Genomic DNA, 25,659 nt, shown 5'->3' with positions numbered 1-25,659 from the left:
TTTTCTTTCTCATCCTTGAAATGTGCAGGCTACACTCGCTTCTGGGAATGGTCTTTCGCTTTCAGAAAGGACTCTTTGCAGAAGAAGAGATATTTTATAAAAGCAAAAGCAAAAGCCACAATTCCCCTGACAGCAAGTCAGGATGAAGAACTACTCAAGACATGTATATTGTTTTCTCAGAAGAGTCCTACTCCTCTTTTATATCTGTTTAAATTATAAAAGAATTAAATCCATTCCATCATTAAGGCCCACTACATTATATCTCATTTTCCCAATATCTTCAAATTATAATTTTACATAAGTGAATTTTCCACATAACTGAACTTTGTCCTTTAAAAAACACAACTTCCTCCTCTCACTTTTAACTATTTTCTGTAGTAATCTTGCTGAAATATGTGATGTGCTTCTGTGCCCTCTTAGAAAGAACATACTGAACATAATTTCAGTCCATGATGGCTTAGAAACAGCAGTGTTTCATGAACTCTGGGGGCATAAAAGGGGCGACATAAGTAGCATTTGCCCTTTTGCAAAATAGCCCACAAACCTTTGTTCATTTTTATTTGTTTGGTTGATAGGTGTGTTACTTATGAAGTTTCTCTGTCTTCTACTAGTCAGGCTGTCAGAGAACTAACAAAGGACACTTCTTTTTACAACAGATAACTGTACCTCTAATAGTTCTCAATCCTTTATTCCCTCACTTTTAGTCCCTCTTTCTAATCTGCTATCGGCTGAGAAACCAGGAAACCAGAATATGTGTTAACGATCACATTGAAAGTGAAAGCTGAGTATACCAAGAAGAGTTTACGGACTTTGGGGCAGTTATTTCCACTCCTGAGAGGCTCCTTTCCCTTATTTCTGGTTATACAACTCTTTAAAAGAGAAATGAAGTTGCCAGAATTCTGACTTCCACATAAATTGAACAGCTGCCCTATTTTCAAGCATACCTATGTGACCATAGAAATAGAAAACAAAATATACGCAAGTCTGTTTATCAAAGGGTAGTGTGAGGTGGGGAGGAGGATTGAGGCAGGTTATAACAAGAATAGACTGTACTCTGTAGCCCTTTTGCTTATTATATAGTTTCAGGACTGAAAAGTACAAGCGTACCTGCTACTATTTGAAGTTCAAATGATAACTTGTATGATAAAATAAGCCTCAAGAATTCCCAAATGAAAAGATTCTCAATCCCACTAATCATCAGGGAAATGCAAATCAAAACCGCAATGAGAGATCACCTTATACTTGTTAGAATGGCTAATATCAAAAAGACAAGATAACAAGCATGGGCACATGTGGAGAAAGTGTACATCCTTGTACACTGTTGGTAGGAATGTAGACTGGTGCAGCCATTGTGGAAAACATTATGGAGGTTCCTCAAAAAATTAAAAATAGAACTACCATAAGATCCCGCAATCCCACTACTGGGTATATACCCAAAGGAAATGAAGTCAGCACTTCATAAAAATATCTGTGCCTCCATGTTTATCATAGCATAATTCATAATAGCCAACATACGGAAACAACCCAAGTGTCCATCGGTGGATGAAAGGATAGAGAAATTGTGGTATGCATACACAATAGAGTATTATTCAGCCTTTAAAAAGGTGATCATGCCGTTTATGACAATATGGACGAAACTAGAGGACATGCTAAGTGAAATAAGCCAGACACAGGAAGAAAAATACTGCATGATCTCACTTATATTTGGAATCTAAAAAAGAAACCACACTCAAATACATAGAAATAGAGAGTATAAAGGTGATTGGGGGGATGAGGAATGGAAATATGGAGGTCAAAGGACACAAAGTTTCAGTAACATAGAATAAATAAATGTAGAGATCTAAAGTGCAGTATGAGGATTATAGTTAATATTGTGTTGTATGCTGTAAATTTGCTAAGATCGATTTTAGGTACTTTTGCTACAAAAAATATATATAACTGTGAGATGATGGATACGTTAATTTGCTTGGCTGTAGTAATGATTTCACCATGTGTATATGTACAAGTATATCAAAAACTTCATGGAAAAATAGAACTGAGGGCCGAGCCCGTGGCGCACTCGGGAGAGTGCGGCGCTGGGAGCGCGGCGACGCTCCCGCGGCGGGTTCGGATCCTATATAGGACTGGCTGGTGCACTCACTGGCTGAGTGCTGGTCACGAAAAAGACAAAAAAAAAGAAAAAAAAGAAAAATAGAACTGAAAGATAATATAAATCTTTCGATGGACTTTTCGGATTAGCCTTGTATATCAAAACATCATATTGTATACCTTAAATATATACAATTTTTTACAAAATGCTCACGTAAACTCTAGGACAGTTCACAAAGTGGGGCTTGAGGAAGAAGCAAAAACCATTATTCTTTATGAGATTTTTGCAACACAGGAGGATACATGACATGAAAATCACATGTTGTTGTTTCTGCAAAATCCGTAGAATTGTTTTATGGTTCTCTGTTTACTTTTATATCTATATCTTACACCTGTATTTCATCCTTATCAGTTTGTTTTTTCTCCTCCTCAATCAGCATGACTTTGTTCGACGAGACCGGCCACTACGTGTCCTCATTGACCTCATACAAAGGACAAAAGATGCTGTTCGTGAGCTAGATAACCTACAGTACCGAAAAATGAAAAAAATACTTTTCCAAGAAACACGAAATGGACCCTTGAATGAGTCACAGGAGGATGAAGAAGTAGGTACAGTTTATTTCAGCAGGCACTTACAGAGTGCCTACTATGGGGAAAAAGTTCTGGATTGGGCACTATGAAAATAAAGACATAATTGACACCCTCTGCCTCAAGACATGCAGGGTCGCAGAAGAGACATTTGTAAAATAACTGATATAAAGCAGAATATGAAAAGTGCTGGAGAAGTATGTCACCATTGCAGGGGTCCACAGTGGGAGGAAAATAAGTTTGCTGGGTGGATTCATAAATCCATGGGAGATGTGATGTTAGTGGTTTTTGACAAATGGGCATAGGGCATTTTAGACTCAGGAAAGTGTTGTGCTTTAGGAGGATTATCCTGGCAACGGAGTGTAAGATGGATTTGAATGGGCAACATCCTGGATAATAAGGGCAGTGTCAATGAAATGGGGGAAAAGGAACACTTTGAGAAACATTGTAGAGGTAGATTTGATTATACTTGTACATAGCGTCTCACTGAAAGTGACAGATGAGGAAGAGTTTGAGGTGACCATAAGCATTTGAGCCTGAGAGCCTAGGAGTATGTTAATACCAAGAACAGAGAAAAAGAACCAGGAATAGAGAGCAGATTTAAGATGATTTCAGTTTTGTGGCTTTTGAGTTTAAGGTCCTGGCATCATATTGTACTGACATAGTATCCAGATGGAAGTTTTCAAAGGAGAGATGACTTCCTGGTTTCTCATTCAAAGCACTTAAAAAGAACTGGTAGAAAATAAAGGCAACATTTGGGACATCCGAATGGTGATGACTAGCAGTACGTTGGGAATACAAATCCAGAACACAGGAAGGAGATATCAGCAAGGGTAGCTGGCTGCGGGGTCAAGGGCTTTAAAATGATAGCAAGTCAAGGAGCTGGATGGAGAATGAGAAGAGGGCCCATGTCACATAAGAAAAAGGAGACCTAGGAGATAAAGTCATCCCAGATGGTAAGAGAGTACACAGCTTCAAGGAGGGAAGCACAATACAGTCAGACAATGACCAAAAAAGATGTTAATTGGGTTTTACAATTAGGACATCTTTGAAGACCTAAGTAAAAGCAATTTCACAGGACTAGGTATATACTAGGGATAGTAGATAACCACGGGTTGTGGAATAAATGGGAGATGAGAAAGTGGAGACAGCAAAAGTTTATTTTAAGATTCAGAAATTTGGCCAAGAAGGAAAAGTGAGAGAGGTCAGCATATAGAGAGATCCATAAATATGGAGCAGCCCTCTTCATATTTATATGCAGAGGAGGGGGAGCCAGGACAAAGGCATTGAAGAAAGAGGAAACAGATGTAGTTAAAGAAGAAGGATCTTAGGCAGCGGATAGGATAAGAACAAGAGTATTCAGGAATTAGTCTTGAACAAGGCAAAGGAGTCCTCTTCCTCTCAAACTGGATAAAAAAGAAGAAAGGGATAACGAATGAATGTGTTTTATCTTTTTATTATAAAAGAAAATGAAAGTTATTTTATCAATAATTATAAAAGTGAAAAACTGAATTGAACCATAACATCTCTTGATTGCATGTAGAGAAATGCAATCATTGGGAAATAAATCTATTAAAAATATAATGTATTATCTATCATTTTTGCATTACCCAGTGATTTTTTATATTGCCATGGCTAAGTAACAGTTTATTAAAGTTGTATATGTGTAGTATGGTTCTTTGAAAACAGGGTTTATTTGTAGCTGAGTTGATTTAATTATATTATTTAATCTTATATCAAAAGATATCACACTGTGATGGATAAATTATATGTTCTGATTGTTTTACCACTTTTCAAATAGTAGTCTTTGGACCAATGATAATGAATACCAGTATTATTTAACAGATATATTTAATAAGATTACAGAGGTAAGCATGATAGAATTGCTTGAGGGAGGCAGAATTTAATTACCTGTCCAGGACAGTAGAATTAATATCCCTGCTTAGATATGAAGTTACTCAGTAATGACTTGCAGAGGAGCATACTGCTTGTCAAATCTCTGAAAACTCTCTCCACTCTACTTTAGTTTCACGTGACCACTGCTGGGTTTGCAGATATCCTAGAGGTCACCTTTTCAGTGGCCAGTAGTGCTTCTCTACCACCTTGTTATTCTTGAAGGTCTCTTACTAACCTGGCCTCATTCTGCTTCCTGAATAGCAATATGATAATATGATAGTTGTGTATGAAAGTCTTGGGATAGCAGCATGTGGAGCCTTATGACCCTTGTCCAGAATGGCACCTGGGGAAGGCACAGAGGGGAGTTTCAGACATCTGAAAATGGTGGGAGAATAGTGGAGCCACTACCTAAAAAGTTTATCTTTGCGGATTGGCAGAAAAGCAACTTGGCACTGCAAAATTGAGTATGCTTAATAGCTTAGTTAATGGATTGGCGCTTTATCTCCAGTCATTTTTTTAAATCCCAGTCCCCTTTTTTATAGGACAGTGAACATGGAACCAGCCTGAGCAGGGAAATGGACAGCCTGGACAGCAACCATTCCATCCCAAGCATGTCCGTGAGCACAGGCAGCCAGAGCAGCAGTGTGAACAGCATGCAGGAGGTCATGGACGAGAGCAGCTCTGAACTTGTCATGATGCACGATGATGAAAGCACAATAAATTCCAGCTCCTCTGTGGTGCACAAGAAGGTAGGTTTCATTGTACCCTTCACAGTGCTAGGCTTTGTCAATCATCACGAAGCCAGCTCGGGTCCCTGACCTTCCAGACATCTAAGTTACCTTTTTGCAACTGAAGTGTGGAACTAAACCTAGCACTTGACCATTTGCTTACAGTAGAAAAGAATGAAGAACTATGCAGGCTGCGTCTGCACCTGTTTCTTCATCTTCCTCTCTCGTTTCTGTGATGTTCACCACCATCAATAAATAAAAGTAAATGAATCTATAAATCTTCAAGTCAAAGAATCCAGTAAGTCCTTCTCTAAACCAATAACCGTATTACTGCAGACCTTCAAAGTTTCCTGAGCATAAGCTGTTGATCATTCCTGCTTAGAAGTATGCTTTTTCAGAAGTATGTTTCTTAATCTATATTCTCAGCATACTATTTGTTTTGAAACAATTTCTACTCTTCTCTGCTTTTTCTTGGATTTATTGTTTACAATTCTTCTAAAGCTAGCCAGCTTGAATATTCTGACTTTTGAATGAGTACGTCTGGTTTTTATTTTGGTTTACTTTTCCAATTAAAGATTCTCATTTCATACAAGCCTATCATGATTCATAAGTTGAAATACTTTTTGAAAAAAATTGCAAAGCTTCTTTCAAAGCAATTTCTATCAGATGAATATTTTACAGAATTATCAATATTTCTATATAGGAATTCTCCACAAGTGTTTTGAGACACCTTAGGTAAACAATCCAGTTATTACGGAATTATAGAAAAGGATCCCTTACAATTTTTTCCTTATTAGGTATATGTGAGGAATATATATACTTATTTTAATGAGTGGCAGTGATCACATTGTAATTCCAGTGAGAGCGCATGTTTAAGAATTTTTTTACTTAGACTTCTATTGGTTGTGCTTTTTTCTTGGGAGGAAAAGAAATTGAACAGGAAAGAAGAAGGGCAGGAGAAAATATATTAGTGCCCAGTCGTGAATAGAGGATGGATACACTTTTTTTTTTTCTGGAACTGATGAACTTATTCATTTATTCAAGCAAATATTTATTGGTACCTCTGCTATGTGCCAGGAACTATGGTAGACTCTGTAGATGCAGAGGAAATAAAACAGATATGGTACCTTCACAGAGTTTTTTATCTGTGGGGGAGATTAAGCAAATAATCACACAAATAACTATGTAATTAATAATGAAACTTGTTCTGAGTAAAATAGGGACTTAATCTAGCAGGGAGTAATGGAAAGCCTACCTGATGAAGTGTTATTTAAGCTAAAACTTCAAAGACAAGTAGAAGCCAGCTAGCTTGGGGTGAGAGGTGGGGGTGAATCAGAAAGCAATAAGTACAAAGGCCCTGAGACAGCAAAGAGCTTTGTATGTTCAAGGAAGAGGAAAAAGGCCAGAGAGGTTAGAGCTTGGTGAGCTATGTGAACAGTGAATTGGGACCAGAGAGGTAGTAACGACCCAGATTATCAGGAAGCCATGGAAGCAGTTTGAGGAAAGGAGGGATATCAGATGCAGAAATCTACAGAGTTCAGCATTGCTAGCTGGCTTCCTTTGGGACACAAGCAAGTGGTCATGTATTTGAAAAGTAGAAAAGAAGGTTTTTCTGGGCTCTCTTTTTAGAGGGAGCTATATCATCATGGTTGCTGACATGTCTGGCTCTTTCCTTTCTATTACCTCTGGGGCTCCATGGGTATAGGGAATAAAAAAGGAGGAATTCAGCTGGATCTTTGTGTAATCCAGGCCTTCTCAGGTGAGCACTCAGAATTAGAGGAAAGATACTATTTGCATAATCAGCAAGATAGAAGACTCTGGTCTAGAACTCACTGGGGGTTTTAATTTTAATTTTGGTGTTCTGTTGTAGACCTATATTGTGATAATATGGGTCTTTTAATACTTTTCTCTCCCTGATATAATCACTTAAGAAGAATAGATATAATTAACATTCTGAAATAGAAGGAAGTTGTGTGTGATCCACAAAAAAATACACGTCAGGAAGAATTTGTTATATGATGTATTTTTATTTCGTGATGAAATCTATAAAGAAAATGTAATGGAAGGGAATTGAAACACATTTGCAAGTAAAACTTTGAATGAGTTTACTTGAAAATATAAGCAGGCTATAAAAATAGAATATATATCAAAACTTAATGTTAAATATGGTAATTCTTCATGAAATCCATTTAGTCCCCATACCTAAGCTTTAGAATATGTGATCTTTAACCACAATAGAAATAAAAAGTTATTTAGAAACTTTATATTTATTGGTTTACTCAAGTTCCTAAAACTTTTTCAGTTGGGAATATAAATAAAATAGGATCTTAAACTCTTAATAGAAAATTTTATATAGTGGACTGTAGGATGATTAAACTAGTTTATAGCTCTATCTGCCACTGTTCGTTTTATTTTACTTTGGATAAGTCACAAACCTCTCTGGGCCTCTGTTTCTCCATCTGTAAAATTAAAATTTTTTAAAAAGAAATCTTAAAATTAAAATTTCTAAGGTCCCTTCCAGGTCTAAAATTCTGTGCTTCTATTCTTGTAATCTTTAAAGAAGTAGTTCTTACCCACAGTGTCACCCAGGCAGGGTCTACTTTTATCTCCTATGTGATATATTTGGATTCCACTTAAGATTTGCCTTGAAGAAGGGTTTTTTTCTGAAAGCCACTGCCCCAGTTAGTCCCTTCTCCATGCAGATGAGATGGTAACTACACTCTATTACGTGTAGGTATGGATAACATATGTGTCACAGGTTGGATTTTCCAGGATGCAGAGCTGGGACAGGGTAGCCCTGCAGGATTTTTTTTTTTTTTTTTTTTTTTCATATTAGGAAGTTCACTTGTGGGAGGGAGGAGAAGGAAGCAGCACTGGGCAGAGGACAAAGCTGAATAAAATGCAGGCCCAACAGCAGCCTCAACCAACCCCACAGAGAGCTCCGGAGCCAAAACGGCCCTTCAGAGTTGTCCAAGCTGGGCAGAAATAGCTGGGCCATGATACCCCCACCTAAATCAGTTGTTGAATATGGGCAACCTGGGAAGGGTGTAAACTTGAATGAGGCTGCTCTGTACAGCCAAGGCAATCCCTAAAGGAGCTGACAGCCAAAGACAACTGCCAACAGCACTCCCAAGCTACTGGGGCAGCAAGTCCTTCCTTAAAGGGGGATCTGCAAGGTGCATTTCTGAATCTATCATCATTTGTGACCACAAAGATTTAGAAACAAGCAACCAATATTGTTTTATGAACATTTACCAGTGTTTCCTGGGTTCCTGTCCAGAATCTTAGAAAAGCCTATATATCATTAAATTATCGTATGATGAACAATAGTGTAACCATTATCTCATTATCCTACTTTATTTTCTTCTTAATACTTGCGATTATGTAAATGATAGTAAGTATTAATTTATTATTTTGTGACTAGAATGTAGATTCCATTACGTCAGGACTAAGCCTGCCTTGTTCCGGCACCATATCCCCAATACCTAGAATAGTGCCTGGCACAGCAGCGACACCCAATAAATAACTATCAAATGAATGAATGGAGAAACAACGACGACAAAAAAAAAAAAAAACCCACAGGAAATAAATTAATTCCCAAATATTAAACATCGTGCTATTCTGGTTCATTGAACATAATGCATTAACAGGGTTAAATAATTTTAGGTATTATCTTTACAGTTTGAAGGAGCTAAATGACTAGAGTTTGTCCAACAATAATATCCAAGACAATGAGAACATGCTTAGTAAATGCCAAAATATAAGAATAAAGGTGAGGAAATTTATTGTCCCCCTTGGTTGTTGTAATCAAGAAGACATGTCCTAAATTAGTTAAATCATACATCTGAAACAGATTACCATTTTATACAGGAAGTAAACTCACTTTGAAAAGCCAGGTGTAACTAGTGAGAGCTTGATTTGCAATTAACTGCCCTGTACCCCATAATGAAGGTTCACTGATTTTAGCAGGACAGTTCTATCACAGATCAAGCTCCTAAAGTGTAAAGTGGGATGCTGTAAATTTTCCTGTGACAGAATTTTAGGTTACTTCTTTCCCTCAGTCCTTGTCTCTACTCTGGTCTTTCCCAGGCTCTGAGGGTATCCTAATCTAAGCCTAAAAGCCAATATGAGGATCTGAACCCTTGACCTTGGTGTCACCAGCACCATGCTCCCCCAAGTGAGCTAACCAGCCAGCCCCAAAATAAACTTTAAGTACTTATTTCCTTTCCCCTTGTTAGTGCTGCCAGGCTGCTTTTTCCAGTAACAAGAGTATCACCATATCTCTAGACTGGGAGCTCCTCAGGACCTCTCTCTTCACCTACCACCTAGCAGAGTGTCTTTTTACAGAGTAAGCACTCAATAAATGTTTTGTGGATTAAATTGAGGGTGGATTTTTACAGGACACGACTCTACACCTCGATTCTTGATTATTCACAAGTGACTACAGGGCAAATGTTTAATTCAGATTAGTTTCTTTGTTGTCGCCCATCCTACTCCTTAAAATCATTGTGTATTACTGCATTAGAAAACAGATTTTTATACTGTCCTAAGCAACAAAGTCTATTTTTAAAATTTGTCAGTTAAAAGATATACTTTTATTTGTTAAAGTGTAAAATCAATTACCTTTGCCTGTTGCTGCCTTTGATTAGTTATAGACCATAAGGCTTTAATATATTAAAAGCATTGTTCTTTAATCAATGTTATTTTCAGTATGCCTAATGAACTCCAGTCATAATGGCCCCTTTTTAGGGATTATTTAGAGAAAATATTTCTTAAAAATCATTCTACCCTAACTCATAAAAGTTTACTTGGCCCTTCCTATTAGTCAATGTTAGTTCTTTTCTCCCTGCCCACCTCCCCTCCCCGCCCTTTTCTTTAAAGAAAAAAAAGGAAAAAACAGCTTTCACCATTTTCATGGAAGTAAAAAAATGTCCTTGAGGGGATAGGATGTTCTATTTTAATTTTCACTTGCTTCGGTGGCCTTTCCTATTGTTTTCCTATAACACAGGGGCAGGTTTTTTGACTCTTCAACTCACATTTGGCAAAGTTAAAGTAAATTAATATATGAAGGTAATGTTTCTTCAACAGAGCAGTCATACAACACCTCCCTGCAGTAGTGTCTTTATCCTCAGGCTTCTGCTAGTCATCTTTTCTCCCTAACTGTCCTTCCAGGTTAAGAGATCCTTTTTCGTCTTCTCCTCCCTTTCCTCTACCCCAGCTTTTGATAGCTACACCAGCTTCAACAGTAATTTAATAATTTTGAAATGAACCAAACAAAGGAGAGATGGTGGGTTTGCTGATCCCTTCTCCACAGCGTGAAAAGTGTGGGAGTCTATAAAAAGGCTTCTCCTCACCAGATAAAAGCCATTTTTAGATACACTGCCCCCCACCACCAGCTGCGTAAAGGTGTACTTGTGTGTGTCACTATTTCATCACTTTCTTAGAGTACAGAGTGGCAGGTTTTCATGAAATGCAAATTTGAACTCTGTTAAATAATCCAAAAGAAAATGTCATTTTCTCAAAATCTCCTCAGGCCTATATTCTTGAGCTTGTTTATTCAGCAAACATTTACTGAATGCCTACTAAGTATCAAGCACTATGCCAGGTGCTGGGAAGATTGAGATTTTTCAAACCACATTTAGTTTGCCTTCAAAAAGCCCACAGTCTCATGCAGAGACAGACAAGTAAGTATGATGAGTTCTGTGATAAAGGTAAACCCAAACACAGAAGAGTCCAGAGGAGTGGCTTCCAGGGTTAAACTTGAGTTAATTTAGAAACTCTAGACAAGTGACTGCACCATGAATCTTCATTTCAGAAGTGTAACAGTCAGACACTTAGGGAAAAAAACTTCTAAATAAAAGTAAAGCCCCTTGTCCAGGGTAGAATTGTAAAATTTGTGCCTCATATTTCACATACTTCGCTACATTGTACAAAAGTTAAATTCTTTTTACTAAAGATTTTGAACAAACATTATGACAGCTTCTTTTTTAATCCGAAGAAGTTTATTTTTTACAATGAAAGAATGTTGTAAATTTACCAGGTTAACATAGGTTTACTTAAAACTGGTCCCCAATCATACTGATATTTCAAGGAGCTATTTTTTTTTTTGTTCCTGGATGATAATGTTTTAAAGATAAATTGTAACCAAGCCATGTATTTTGTCTTAGTAAAGTAGAACATGGTATTTGTTCTTAATCTTCTAAAATCATTTTTCAAAGATGTTAGCCCTCTCATCATTTGGAAATAATCTGCATCCAGTGCCTAACTGCATAAAATAGAAAATTGACACTTTTCATTATTAATTTTAAGATGTGTGCTGTTCACAAAGTCTGGGAGCCAGGTATAGTGGTCATTTTCAAAGGGACTGCTACTTGAAGGGGCAATATAACCAGCATACAAATACATCCAATGAAGCTGATACTTGAATTTGTTCAGGCTTACTTCTCAAGTCACATTCCCCCCATTTTGAGGTTTTTTTAAAATTGCTTCATTAAAACTGTCTGTGGAGTTTTGAACCTGTTCTATGTAATGAAACTGAATATTGAAAAATTAATTTCCTAATGCATTTGAAATGGATATCCACTGTTAGACTAAAATTTTGTCCCATTTTGTGATCTCTTGCATAATATTTGAAGACTTTTAGTGATGGTAATCTCCGTTATGAAGCTGTTCTGGAAAACTAAGAATTCTTTTATACAAGGAAAAACTTCTAGGGGAAAACAAAGAATTTAATACATTAAAATTTTGAGTCTGTTCTTCACACTAACTTCTAAAATAGCATTATTTTTAAAATATGCCTTAGTGGGTTATTTAATTACTTATGTATCAACTAAAGTCCATGTGATTTTGAGATTTAACTTTTCCATTGTATTCCAATTTCCTTAATTAAGTTTAATAAACTTAGAAAATATAATGTGACTTTTAATTTGATATGGCGGGTCTTAAACCCAAAGTGTTAATTTTTATCAGAGATTAAAAAAACTAAAAGTTATACATATTTGTATATGAATATATTTTGTTTTGATCTGTTATGAGGACAACATGGATTCTAGTATCACTTTTCGTCTTTGTATATCAGTTATTACAATTTGAAATTTAGTCACTGCCGCATATCTGAGGTTTCCCTCTCAAATCAAGGTACTTAATAAGTCAGCCCACTAATACTCACTAAAACTGTGACTTGTTAAGACCTACTATAAAACCACAGACCTATACTTAGTGTATCTCTTCTTATTTGCTAGCATTTAAAAGCTTCTTGCTTTTCTGGGACTGTATTAAGTAAGTTCAGTTTCAGACATAAATATAATTTATTAATAAATATATAGTAATGTAAATGATAGCAAGTCCCAGTGCCTTCCTCTTTAGAGCCTAAAACCTAGTGTATGAATCCCAATCACACACCTAATCTCTTTTCCCTGTGAAATAAGAGCTCAGATTTCCCAGGAAATAATGTAAAATAATTTTCACTGACCCTTCAAGCATTTTCTTATAAGTTTCAAAAGCATGGGTTAAGAGATGCATTTTTTACCTATAGCATGGCCTAATAGAACTTTCTGCAATGATGAAAATGTTCTATGTCTGCACTGTCCAATGTGGTAGCCACTTACTATAGCTTTGAGCACTTGAAATATAGCTGGTGTGACTTAGGAACTGAATTTTACATTTTATTTCATTTTAATTAGTTTTAATTAAAATAGCCACACATGGCTAGTGGCTATCTTACTGGACAGTACAGATGCAGAACATCCCTTGAATTTGGCGTATATGCCCTCAATGGCGAGTTCATTAGAGACTACAACACATAAATTTTTTTAAAATTTCTAAACATAGATGTAATAATGGTAGATACCTTACCAACACATTGAAACGTTTTAAATTTATAAAACAAAAAAGTAAACCAGTCCAATGATAAATTTAATTTTGGATCTTGGCTTTTACATAAAAATCTGGATGTAAATTTTAATTTCCCTCAAGGAATATATATGTTTTGACTTTTCAAAATTTTAGACTATAATAAAATTTTGTTTTTTTAAACCTCCTTAATTCTTATTTTCTGATGAAGGAAAAAGCAATTTAAAAAATTTCAAGTAGTCATGAACAAAATGCAAAACTGACTTCTGAACAAATGGTTTCTCCTAAAACCCTAGGGAAATAAGGAATTAATTTCTCCTTCCCCATCCTGAGCATGTACTATTTAAAAATCCCCCATAGTTGTATATGTTTTTGAGCCACTAATTACTATAGTCTCTTTTTTGTTTTCTGAAGGGTTAGAGCTACTTGCTGACTGACCACTTCATCTTTTACAGAGGGGAGCATCGTCCTTTGAAAGCATTTTCCCCTTTAAAAGTCATTTCAGTTGCATTTAGGAAACAACCATTATTATCCTTCCAGGGAATGTTATTTTTCACTGGGCATTAGAATAAGATTAATCATCTTTGCCTATCAAGAAGCATAGGTTTGATTAAATCAGTCAAGGACATTAAATTGCAGCTTTACTCACTCTCGTGACCATACTGATGCTGAGTTGAGGAAGAATTTGTGAACGTATCATTTGGTTAAAATTGTATGCCTGTCTCTTTAAATCTAAAAAAAAAAATCCTTTCAGAAGCTGTAGAGAGAAGGTGCTAGAACTGTGTACGATCATGACTGGAAAGCAGGATCCCTCAGTGACTGCTGAATCTTTCCAGCACAAGATAGAGAGGCAGTCCAGCACAAGCCTACAGTGATTCTAGGCAGAACGATGATCCTACCGAACAGATCTCAAATAAAATTCAATTGAGAAAGCAGATCTTTCAAGGGAATGAGGCGGAGGCTCGCTTTTATGTTAAAAGCCACCAGCATCCTCCCTGCTAGACATGGACATGACATTTTTAAAGGAATTATTTGGTTACAGCGTTTTAAGCAAACTGTTCTAAGGAGTCTGTACATTGCATTGTTTTTTCTATTCTTTTTTTCTTTTGCATATATGTAATTCTGGAGGTAAAGAAAAAGCCTGCCAGGGATTCAGAAGGCATCCCACTAGCGATCAGCTGACATTCCTAACTGAAGGCTGCAATGTGTTGCTTATTCATTTTGTACCGTGGGAGCTGCGGGGACTAGCAGAGAGCTAAACTATGCATTTCAAACAGCAGTGCTTGTGCAGAAAGAGGGGTGAGAGAGAGGCAGCCGGCGAGGAAAGAGCACAGCTGGACTTTCTCCTTGTTTTTATCCATTTCTGCAGGATCATGTATTCATAAGGGATGAGGCGGGCCACGGCGATCCCAGGCCTGAGCCGCGGCCTACCCCGTCAGTTCAGAGCCAGGCCCTCCACTACCGGAACAGAGAGCGCTTTGCCACGATCAAATCAGCATCTTTGGTAAGCAAACACCCCTCTACCCACCTTCCCTTCCTTCCCCTCCTCCCCATCTGGCAGCCTCTCGCCCTCCCTGAGCCTCTCTCGGCTTCATGGATGGGAGGAAAGGAGTCAAGAGTATTTTCTCCCTCCTAATAATTTTATTCATTTTAGAAAAAATCTTGTTGGCATAGCAACCTGATCTCAGATATTTTAGCATTGTCTATGGCATGGGGGAAAAAAAAAAACCTTTGTGTGTGTGCATGTGTGTGTGTGTGTGTGTGTGTGTGTGTGTGTGTGTGTGTATTTATTTATTTGTATATGCTGTATGTGCAAAATATAAGGCCTTTGAGATGAAGTTGCTAGCATATCCAATTTTTTAAAAGATACTTGTCTTTTCATTGAAATAAATAATGCTAAAAAAATTTTAAGGTATGGATATATGTGTATGCAGGGCACTGTGCTCCTTTTTTGTATAGATGCATGTGTGTCTGTAATGTATACATACACATCAAAAGATGAAACACAATTTTTAAAAAAATACATGGTTGCTGGGTAGTGTATATAATTGTAGAAAATAAGGTACTTGCTTCCCAGGGATGGATTGCTGGTTCGTTCTGGTTCATTCATTTATTTATTGCAACAATGGTAGTGGCTGCACTTCCCCATTTTAACCCCTGAAGAATTTCCTGGCACCAATAAAGCAGAAAAGGCTTTGTAAGAGAGGACAGGGATGATTGTGGAGGAAAAGAGACTGTGGGATTCTTCAGCATTTTTACTATTGCAAATGTGATTGCTGGATGCCCTTGTAGTAGCAAAAGGGGTGTGTGCTGGAAGAGTTAGTTTTCATGCCTCCTCCCCTCGGCCCCCCACGCGTGCGCGTGCGCGCTCACACACTCACATACACACTCACACACGCGCACACACACGCTGTCACGTCGTTTCATCATTGGCACTCTAAACTCTCTTTAATCTTTTGCTGCTTAATCTCATTTCTCAACCAAAAATTATTGAAATATTACTTGTTTTGCTCAAATTGATGTTAGAGGTCACATGGGCAGGAAGAGTTAGTATACACTGCTTAGCTATTACATTTAGAACCTATGATGACATCATCCAAAGCCGACCCAGAAATGATCATTTTTTCTTGTTCTATTTTTTAAACCTGATTTCTACTTTTATTTCTCAGATCTTTTAAAGGCTTCGATTATCTTTGAAATTTGTAATGGATTATAATCTTTAAAAACCCAAGTATAAGGAAAATGGAAGTTAAAGCACCTACCTATTGCTATGCCTGCTGCTGTCTAAAAGCAAGCAATTTAATTTAGCCCACTTTTTAGTTCCTTTATACAGAAGTTTCTTGTAATATCTTTGATGGGCAATTTTTCATTTTAAAGGAATGCTATGTAATGGAGATCTTTAAATGTCCACTATGTATTTGCTAATGATTGTTAAGCACCTTAAAAATATGCTTTTGAGTCTAAATAAAGCATTGTGACATTATTAAATAATAATTATCTTTATGCCATGATATCTGACAAAAGAAGAAATATGGTATTTTAGAGAACTATTGCTACTTACCACAGAGTCTTGTGAGACTTATACCTTTATCCAGACCTGTTCATGTTGAAATGAGAGAGAAATGACGAACAACCACTGAGCATCTGAGCACCATAAGCAGGTTTTACATGTGAAGCAGACATTATACCAAGTGGATTGTCCCCCTCTGGGACAGGTTCTCTTCTTTTCTCACTTGCCACACCCTCGTTCCCACATCATATATTCATGACCTCTCCTACCTCCCAGTAGATATTACTACAACCACACCAGAATAATGTCACGCTCCTATCTGTGAACTCACCTAGGGCTACTCTGTGTGTATATCAGCCATCACAGTCTTTCTCTCTGTGGATGATAAAAGCTGCTTCCCTACTAGGTCCCCTCAGGGCTCTGGGAAGAGTCCTCAGGAACCCTTTTGAATTCTACTGGCTTTATAATGCCCATCCAGAGAAGAGTTGGGATCTGTCTCTCTGATGGAGCTTTCATTTGCTGAAAGGCCCCTGGCCTCATAATAAGTTAAAAAACAGAGTAGCTGATAAGCTATTGCTTTAGCCACAAAATAACTTGTTTTTGTGGAGCACTCTCTCCAGTGTAATGCTTTGGGAGTCATGTTGGGATTGATGGGAGTTTATCAGAGTTTGGTGATATTTGTATCTAGTGGTTTTTAGGGAGAAAAAAATTAATGCAAGGGAAAAGCCATATGCTTTGATACAGATCCATGTCCCATTTTGGACAGTCAAACTATTGATGTGGATATTTTAATGTATGTTATCAAGTGCTACAATTCTACTACCCATTATATTATTTTAAAGGCTAGCTCCAATGGGAGTTTATAAATCAGGACACTGGAATATCATAAAGTAGTATTTAATTTTTAAAAATATATCATGAATCCTATTGCTTTTTCATCAATCCCAGCTCAAATGAAAAGGACAAAAATGATGTAAATAACATAAAAGTAACAGCAAGTTCATGGGAAAGTGAAGTCCAGTATAATAAATAAAGTCTCTGTTAAAATGTGGCCTCACTTATCATAGTCAGTAGCAATGCCATATTGATTTATTTTGGTTTTACTCTTTCTTTACAATCTTCTACTAGAGGTGCTAACAAGCGATAGGGAGGTCCAAAAGTGAACAGCAAAAAGAGGAGGAATTTACAAATTAGTTTTTCAATTGCTAGATAAATAAGTGATGAGTATATATTTTAAATTGACTTACAAACTGACAAAATGCATTACTGTTCCTAAAATTTATTTTCTGAGCCCACCTTTACAATATAAACCTAAAAGAGGCCTAACTTTGTGGGTTTTTTTCCTTAGTATTACTTTATACATTGTGCTTTTGAATGAGGTTATTGACAAGTGTATTAAGTCCCTGAGCTATAGGCTTTCACTGCTAGATGTTTTCATAATTTTGAGACTTTTGTGTTGTTATGCACTGCCGGACAATCGCATTCGTAGCAAAGGAAAGGGAAGGACTGCAAACCTTTATATTAGAGGAAACCCTGAGGAAACTTTAGAATTGTCATTTTTTATTGTAATTTTCTAAGGTCAGATATTATTGCCCTTATTTTGAAGAATTAGGAAAAGGAAGGGCATTTTGTGACATCTTTTTTATTTTATCCTTTCTTTTTCTTCTTCTGTTAGAAAGTTCATATTGGAGTGATTTGTTATCTGGAAAAAGGATTTACTAGTTCTTCACAATTATTAATCTGATTTCTTGGGCCTTTGTGATGTTCCTTCCTTCAGTTCTTATTGTTGGTGAATGGAGATTTTAACATTTTAACTAGTGGACTTATGAGAGTGTTTTCAGCTGTTGCTACATCTGGTGTCATTTCTTTCTTAAAATTTTATAATGTCCTGGGTCCCTGGAAGTTTCCATAGTAGATGTTAATAGAAAGAGCACCAAGGCCATGTCCATCAGACAATTCAGCTTTTGGCCTTATGAAGGAATTCTCACTGAAATGCAGTGGTCTCATCACACAGGTGAATTTATGATGGAACACACATTAAGGAGAAGGGGCATAAGAGCGAAACTCAGTTTGGAGTACCCAGGAAAGCATGTAGGAGAAAATAATTATTGTTCTTTCCATGTTTTATTAATTTTTGTTATATCCAAGAACATAGACTTTTTTACTCGGCTTTACCAGATTCAGTAGAAAAACTCATAAAAAGGGAATCTTCATTTGGCGTTTTAAAAATGCAACCTAATTATTCAGCAAATTGTGAAACTGGATACCTGAATGGGTTTGCTATATAAGAATAAAAAAATTAAAGCCTCAGCAGTAAATGCCTCCATTTCACCTCTCATGAGACCCGTTGTTCTGTTTCTAAATGCCTAAAAATGTTTTCTCTTTCTGGATAGTGTACCAGAGGTGCTTATCAAAATATCGTATATCTCTTTCCTTATTCTTGGCTTCTTAAACTCACTAAGGTCATTGCTCGTACCATTTTTCACTTGTGCTATCCAATCTACATGCCCAATCCACATGACCAAAATCTCCCAATGAATATGCACCAGATGAATGAATGAGGTCTCTCTCAGCCCTGCTGTTACACACACACACACACATGAGAATTTGGGCTTATAAGTGTGCATTTCAGAGTTCTTCATGTAACATTTTCTGTTATAAGACAAAATTGCCTGTTATCAGTCATTACTTGTAGTAAAAACTTAAAACATGTTTTCCTTAGTGTTCTAAAGAGTGGAAAGTCAAATTTCTGATGCCAAAATGTGACTTGTATTCTTTTTAATAACTTGCTATAAATTTCATTTGTTCTAAGTGCTGAGGTGACCACTTTTATCATATGCATTATTTTGATTCTCACAAATAATTAATCTTATAAGTTGGCTTTGATCTCTTAAGAGGGTGACATTATCAGCCACCATCCTTCTGTTTTATGTTCAGTCAAGTTGCTTATTTAAGCCTTCTAGTACAGTGTTTTGTACATGGTAGGCACACTCTACACTTTATAAAGTGGTTTGTTTTAGGGCCAAATTTTGCTAGAATTAACTAGGGTAGCATTGAACAGCCATAGAAACTTTCTGGAAAAAGTTTGTCCTCCTTTTGACGGTTCGTTATTATTTATTTATTTATTATTTCCACATATTCCAGGTATACGAACTGAGTAATAGTTCAGATTCAGAAATTATACATTCTTAGTCTTATAATCCACAATCTGGATACAGGTACAGATATAGTTTGTTAAACATGCCCTTTCTCTTAGATACACTTATTCTAATCTATGTCCCCATCACCAGAAATGTTAAGCAGAAGAAAAAGAGACATGTTTCTCAGAGCCTGGCTGGAGAAGGAAGGAAACCAGCATATATTGAACATTTCCTACACATCAAACACCTTGCCAGGCAATTTCATATATGTGATCTTGTCCTCTGACCCTGAGGAAGATAGTAGTAGTTTCTCTTTACATATGAAGAAACTGAGAGACTTGAAGAGGATAAGTAATTTGCTCAAGGTCAGTTATATAGTAAGGGTTAGAAGGGATTTTTCTCCAAGCAACCTACTGGGTATGACAAGATGGTACTGCCCACTTTTAGCTGATCACATTTTTGAAACTCCCATTGTAAAAACTGTAGCCACTACATCTCTATAATTCTCTCCCATTTTCAGACTTACTCAATTTGTAATTTAGACTTCCACTCTCTCCAGCATTGACTTTTTTGGGTGTTGATTCCCTCCCTTATTTCAGAACAAATAATAATCACTCTGTCTTTTCTGTGATATAAATTTCTTCAAATAATTCAAGAAGCAAAAGACCTTGGTTCAAATCCCAGGCCTTATAAAAGTTAAAGAGGTAAATTATACATGAAAGCACTTCATAAACCATAAGGCATGATAAAATTATAGGCTATTTTTTTAAAAATTCTTTTGATCAAGTAGTATATTCTTAAAACATACAGTGTAAACTTAAAACACATAGGCATACACAACTGTAAGTAACATATTTTTATATACTTCACCTTAGACTTCACAAATGAAACATCTGGTTATAGTTTTATTTAAATTCATCTATCTAGCTTGAGCATGGAATTATAAAACTCAGTATTTCTGTATGTACCCAAAAAGACAATTTGAAACTTAGAAGGTTTTGTTGTGACAAATGGAAGGTGCTATTAGGAGTTTAAGAAGGTGATAATTCCAATTATGGAAAGCTTTCAAAAGCTAAGTGTCTCTCCTGGAATTCAGTGATGTACAATGATAGCATGTTGAGCTTTGTAATTAATCTTTGCCACATATTTATGCCAGGTATGATCTGGTAGGCAGTAGGACCACCGTCTTTACAGGGACCCACCGTCTTTACAGGGACCCACCCACCAATTAAGATAGAAAATGTTCTTGACACAACTCATTTTCATTTTATCTTTAGGCCTCCTAGTTTAGAGAAATGGCCATCCTGAGAATATTTCATTGGCCATAAGCCAGTGCTTGTGGCAAGTTTTAAATGTGCCATGATAATTTTAGAGTGTACAATGCCTCAGCTTTGGGAATCTGATTAAACTACTAAAATAAGTAAAAATAAGTATCTGAGTACAACATGTCTCAAACCCATTACCCTAAAACAGACACTTTACTGCCATATTCATCTGAAAAACAAGTGAATCCAGAAAGGACTAAATGCTATCCTTTCTGTTGGTTGGAATTGTTTTTCCCTGAAGTTGAACCTCAGGATGGCATAAGCAAGAGGAAGTAAAATTTACACGTACATTTCAACCTACTTCCTCTTTTTATCAAGTAATAAGTCCATTAAAAAAATAACACAGTATTGTGGTGACAAAAATAGATCATTTATTTTCTTTAGAGTGTTAGGTGCCTTTTTGGTGTTGCTATTCTTTTTTGGTCTTTAAATATCTTCTGCTCTTATTCCTCATACTTTAAAGAGGACTGTCCTTCAGAAATGAGAAATGAATATGAAATCTAGTGTTAGTTTCAGCTGGAAAGGTTTCAAAGTTCGGCTACTGTTTAATGGTGTACTTTGATAATACTATCCAGTTACAGAACAGCACTCTCTTGATAGTAAGGACTCAGTCTAGTATGTAGTGACACCTTCCAAAAAAGAGCAGAGAAACAAACTGTTCTTTGTATAAAATGCACCCATAAACTGAAAATAGTACAGAGAATTAATAGCAGCATGAAAATTTCCAGTAAAACTTGTTTGGGGGTTAGGATGGGGAGAAGTGGCTTGCTTAGATAGGAATGATTAAATTACTTAGCAAAGAACAAAACTAAAGTTATAACCCTGTAATTACATTTTTTTCTAAAATACATAGGAAAAATGAGAAGAAAGTGATCAGAGAATCTAACAGGAAAGTTAAAAGGTATGATAAATTGAAGGAAGGACTGGAAAATCATGAAAAGTTTAATAGAAACATGAGGTACCAAAATTTATGTTTGCACTCTTCGATTTGTTGGATATTTACTTGAGAATGAGTTAAGGAAAAGTTACTAAGAAAAGTAGCCATCCAAAATTCATAGAAATGCTTTCTCCTCTTTAGGAAAGCAAGTAAATATATTATAATTTGTTAACATCTCTTTTGTGGAGAAGGGGAGAAGGGAGACAGATGATTTAAAAGATGATCTCTCTCTGTTTCTGTCTCTCAACTCATATTAAGAATAAGAAATAATCCCTGCACCTGCCAGCAAAAAAAAAAAAAAAAGGAAATAAAGAATAGGAAATAAATTATGCGATATTCAGGGTTCATGTGACTATTAGAGACATGAACCTTAAAAAAAAGTGCTCAGCTGGAGGGATTTTGTCCCCCAGGAGACATTTGGCAATGTCTGGAGACACTTTTGATTGCATGACTTGGGAGGTGCTACTAGCTTCTAGTGGCTAGAGGCCAGGGATGCTGCAAAAAATCCTATAATGCACAAAACAGCCCCCCTAGCAAAGAATTATCCAGCCCATTATTAACAGTGTCCAGGTTGAGAACTTCTTATGTAGTGAAAATAGCATGACACGAATCAGACAGAAATGGGTCTGGATCCCAACTCCTCTCCTCACTAGCTATGTGACCTTGAGCCATATATATGATGGTATCTCAAAAATATGTAAACATGTTTTGGCTGAACAAATAAATTATTTCCTTCAAATCTCAATTTCTTCCTCTATAAAAAGGGGGGCAGTAAAACCTGCCTCATGAATGAATAAAATGAATGAGTGAATGAGATGATTTTGAGGATTAGAGAGAAAGTATATAAAGAGCACCCAGCACAGTGCCCACTACAGGTGAGCATTCAGTAAATAGGAGGTAAATTGATGTTGATGATGATAAATAAAATTATGCCAGAGAGTTCTTCTACTTTGCCTGAAAGTTTGTCTCCCATGAACCTGGTTATCTGAGTTCTGTTCCTCAACCCAATTCAGGTTACACGACAGATCCATGAGCATGAGCAGGAGAACGAGTTGCGGGAACAGATGTCAGGTTATAAGCGGATGCGGCGCCAGCACCAGAAGCAGCTGATCGCCCTGGAGAACAAACTGAAGGCTGAGATGGACGAGCACCGCCTCAAGCTACAGAAGGAGGTGGAGACTCATGCCAACAACTCGTCCATCGAGCTGGAGAAGCTGGCCAAGAAGCAAGTGGCTATCATAGAAAAGGAGGTCAGTATGTCCACACATGCCTTCATGCCACAACCAGTCTGAGCCAGTCAATGGCAGAATGTTAGCAAGAGGGGGAGGGGACCTACTTAAAATTGTCATTCAGAGCTAAAATAGTAACTAAAGATGTATATTACATTCTTGTCCGTTTGTATATATTGTGAACATCGTTCCCTCAGTGGTGGTCTGGGTAGGAGTAAAGGGAAACAAGATGCTGCTATCTTCTGAGAACTTGCACAACCCAGGTCTGTTAATGTGCCTACCATACCCCCAGTCCTCTTCAGAAGTAAACCACTCTACAAATACAGTCATCCCTTGGTATCCACTGGGGATTGGTTCCAGGATCCCCACAGATACCAAAATCCAAGGATACCAAAATCTGCAGATGCTTAAGTCCCTTATATAAAATGGCGAAGTATTTGCATCTAACCTCTAGATTACTGTAATATCTAATACAATGGAAATAGTTGTTATACTGTACTGCTTTTTTATTTGTATTACTTTTCATTGTTATATCATTATTTTTGTTTTTGGGGGGTTTTTTTTAGAATATTTGGTTGAATCCATTAATCCAAGGGTGGGGAGGACTGACTTTATTTAGTCTTCTTTAGTGGTGAGAGTCCCTGCCTACAGCTGATTGGACTAAAGTTGGGCACCTGACCAATGGCAGCAGAGAATTAATCAGGCCAGTTTTGGGTTTTTCTGGGGAATATATCTCTTTCCCCATCCAGGCTCTAAACTAATTTTAAAATTTGATGGAAGGATAAGGCAGATAGTCAAAATATCACCTTCATTACTGATGAATGTTAGATAGGAGAAGTGATCTATGTCTGTAGGAAAACAGGCCAAGTAATACTCAACAAAATTAAATAGACTTGTTTACGTAGGCGCAAGCAATACTAAAACCAAGTCACCTTCCCTGTCACCCCCCACCCCCATAAGACTTACATACTCTAGAGGAATAGGTGAATTTTGTGTTTCCTCTGGATGGAGTGACTGGGGACATGGTTCCAGGGGCGTTTCAGTAATTGTGCTCGCTTTCTGCACATGGAAGGAAACATCAGATTGTGGAAGGAGGCATTCCCTAACAGCCATCAATCTATGAGGCAGTCTGGCATGAAAACCTCTGCCCAAACAGGGATGTTGTTGGTTAAATAAACCAGTCAGATTCCTTCTTGGGAATTTGACTTGGTAAATACGTGGAGAAAATTGTTCATAATGGAAGAATTGTTGATAATGGAAGCTAGAGGTGAAAAGATACATAAAAAGAACAAAGAAGCATACTTCCCTCCCTATCTCCTACATCCCTCATCTCACCTACATGCTTCATCTGATGGTTACCTGGAACTTAGATTTGGGCACTTTCAGAAGCCAGTATTTATTAGATTGCCTTTTATTTGGCCTGTGTTTTATCCATTTAGGACCCCCAAAAATGTCATGGTGTCTGACTGTTGTGGCTTATATTAAGTGCCCAAGAGAACAAAATGTCATTAGCTTTCCTAATATACCTGAGATAATCCCACTAGGAAATCTGATAGTTGGAATAATTAATTGGTTAGAGTTTGATTCTTTGAAGAAAACTGGCCAGTCATGGTTATTTACCCCTTTTTATAATTTAACCCTTGGACTACCATGGTAAAAATTTTTTACTATAATCCTTAGTTCTCCTTTCACTCCATGAATATTTTTGTGTTCAATAAAACATGCTTATGGTTCACCTTCATATTTTTCCCGTAATTGGGAATGTATTTTTCAATGGTAAAAATTTCTTATTTTTTTAAATTTAAGATATAAGGGAATCAGAGAAAACATTTCTTTATTTTTTTTTTATTATTTGTTCACAAAATATTACATTATTCAGCACTTACAGATTCTTTCAATGCACTGGAGAACATAAACAGCTGAATTCTGTGTGGAAAACAGAACAGATTCATCCTAGATCATATTTGTTATTTTATCAGGCAAAGGTAGCTGCAGCAGATGAGAAGAAGTTCCAGCAACAGATCTTGGCCCAGCAGAAGAAAGATTTGACAACTTTCTTAGAAAGTCAGAAGAAGCAGTATAAGATTTGTAAGGAAAAAATAAAAGAGGTAAGGGTACCCATATTTATAGTTGCCACATTGCCATTAGAATGGTTGGAACTTAAAATTGACTCATCTTGCATTGTGATCAATATTCTAATCCAGCAATTCTCAAACTTTACATTAGAATCACCTGAAATACTTATTAAAATTAAAGATTGCTGGGGCCAGCCGTGGCTCACTCGGGAGAGTGTGATGCTGATAACACCAAGGCCACGGGTTTGGATCCCATATAGGGATGGCCAGTTAGCTCACTGGGTGAGTGTGCTGCTGACAACACCAAGTCAAGGGTTAAGATCACCTTACCAGTCATCTTTTTAAAAAAATAAATAAAATTGCTAACCCACCCCTAGATTTTCCGAATCAGCGGGTGTGGGGTAGAGTTTGAAAATGTGTATTTCTAACAAGTTCCCAGGTGGTTCTGATGCTGCTTATTCAGGGACCACATTTCCAGAACTATTGATCTAACTCTAAACCATTCTTGCCTACTTCCAGTTAATTTTCCACACTTCAGCCAGAGTGATCTTGTCAAACCATAAATCTGGTCATATCATCTCGTAGTTTTAAAATCTATTGACTTCCTATTGCTGTTAGGACGGATCAAAGTCCTGGAAGTCCCTACATGGTCTGCTACTAGTCTACCCCTCAAGTGTCCTCTCACTCCAATGCTTCCCCCATCCCCCACTCAACTCTTTGTTGCTCGAGCCATGATGGTCACCTTTCAGTTCCTCAAATATATCAAGCTCCACCCTTCCCCAAGGTCTTTGC

The 25,659-nt window shown here is 36.9% G+C and overlaps 1 protein-coding gene across 2 annotated transcripts in view; it reads left to right on the top strand.

The window, feature by feature from the left end:
- The window catches only part of TAOK3 (TAO kinase 3), a 172,014-nt gene that overhangs the window by 124,746 nt on the left and 21,609 nt on the right, over window positions 1-25,659 (top strand). For both annotated transcript variants that reach the window (XM_063086061.1, XM_063086060.1), the window contains 5 exons: window positions 2,526-2,693; window positions 5,115-5,321; window positions 14,521-14,655; window positions 22,577-22,813; window positions 24,772-24,900. In XM_063086061.1, the coding sequence (XP_062942131.1) occupies window positions 2,526-2,693; window positions 5,115-5,321; window positions 14,521-14,655; window positions 22,577-22,813; window positions 24,772-24,900 (876 nt within the window). The remainder of the gene's footprint in view (window positions 1-2,525; window positions 2,694-5,114; window positions 5,322-14,520; window positions 14,656-22,576; window positions 22,814-24,771; window positions 24,901-25,659) is intronic.

Source organism: Cynocephalus volans, chromosome 2 (assembly GCF_027409185.1).
Source record: "Cynocephalus volans isolate mCynVol1 chromosome 2, mCynVol1.pri, whole genome shotgun sequence".
NCBI lineage: Eukaryota > Metazoa > Chordata > Mammalia > Dermoptera > Cynocephalidae > Cynocephalus > Cynocephalus volans.
The sequence above is the reverse complement of the archived record's forward strand: the minus strand, read 5'-3'. Positions and strand labels throughout refer to the sequence as shown.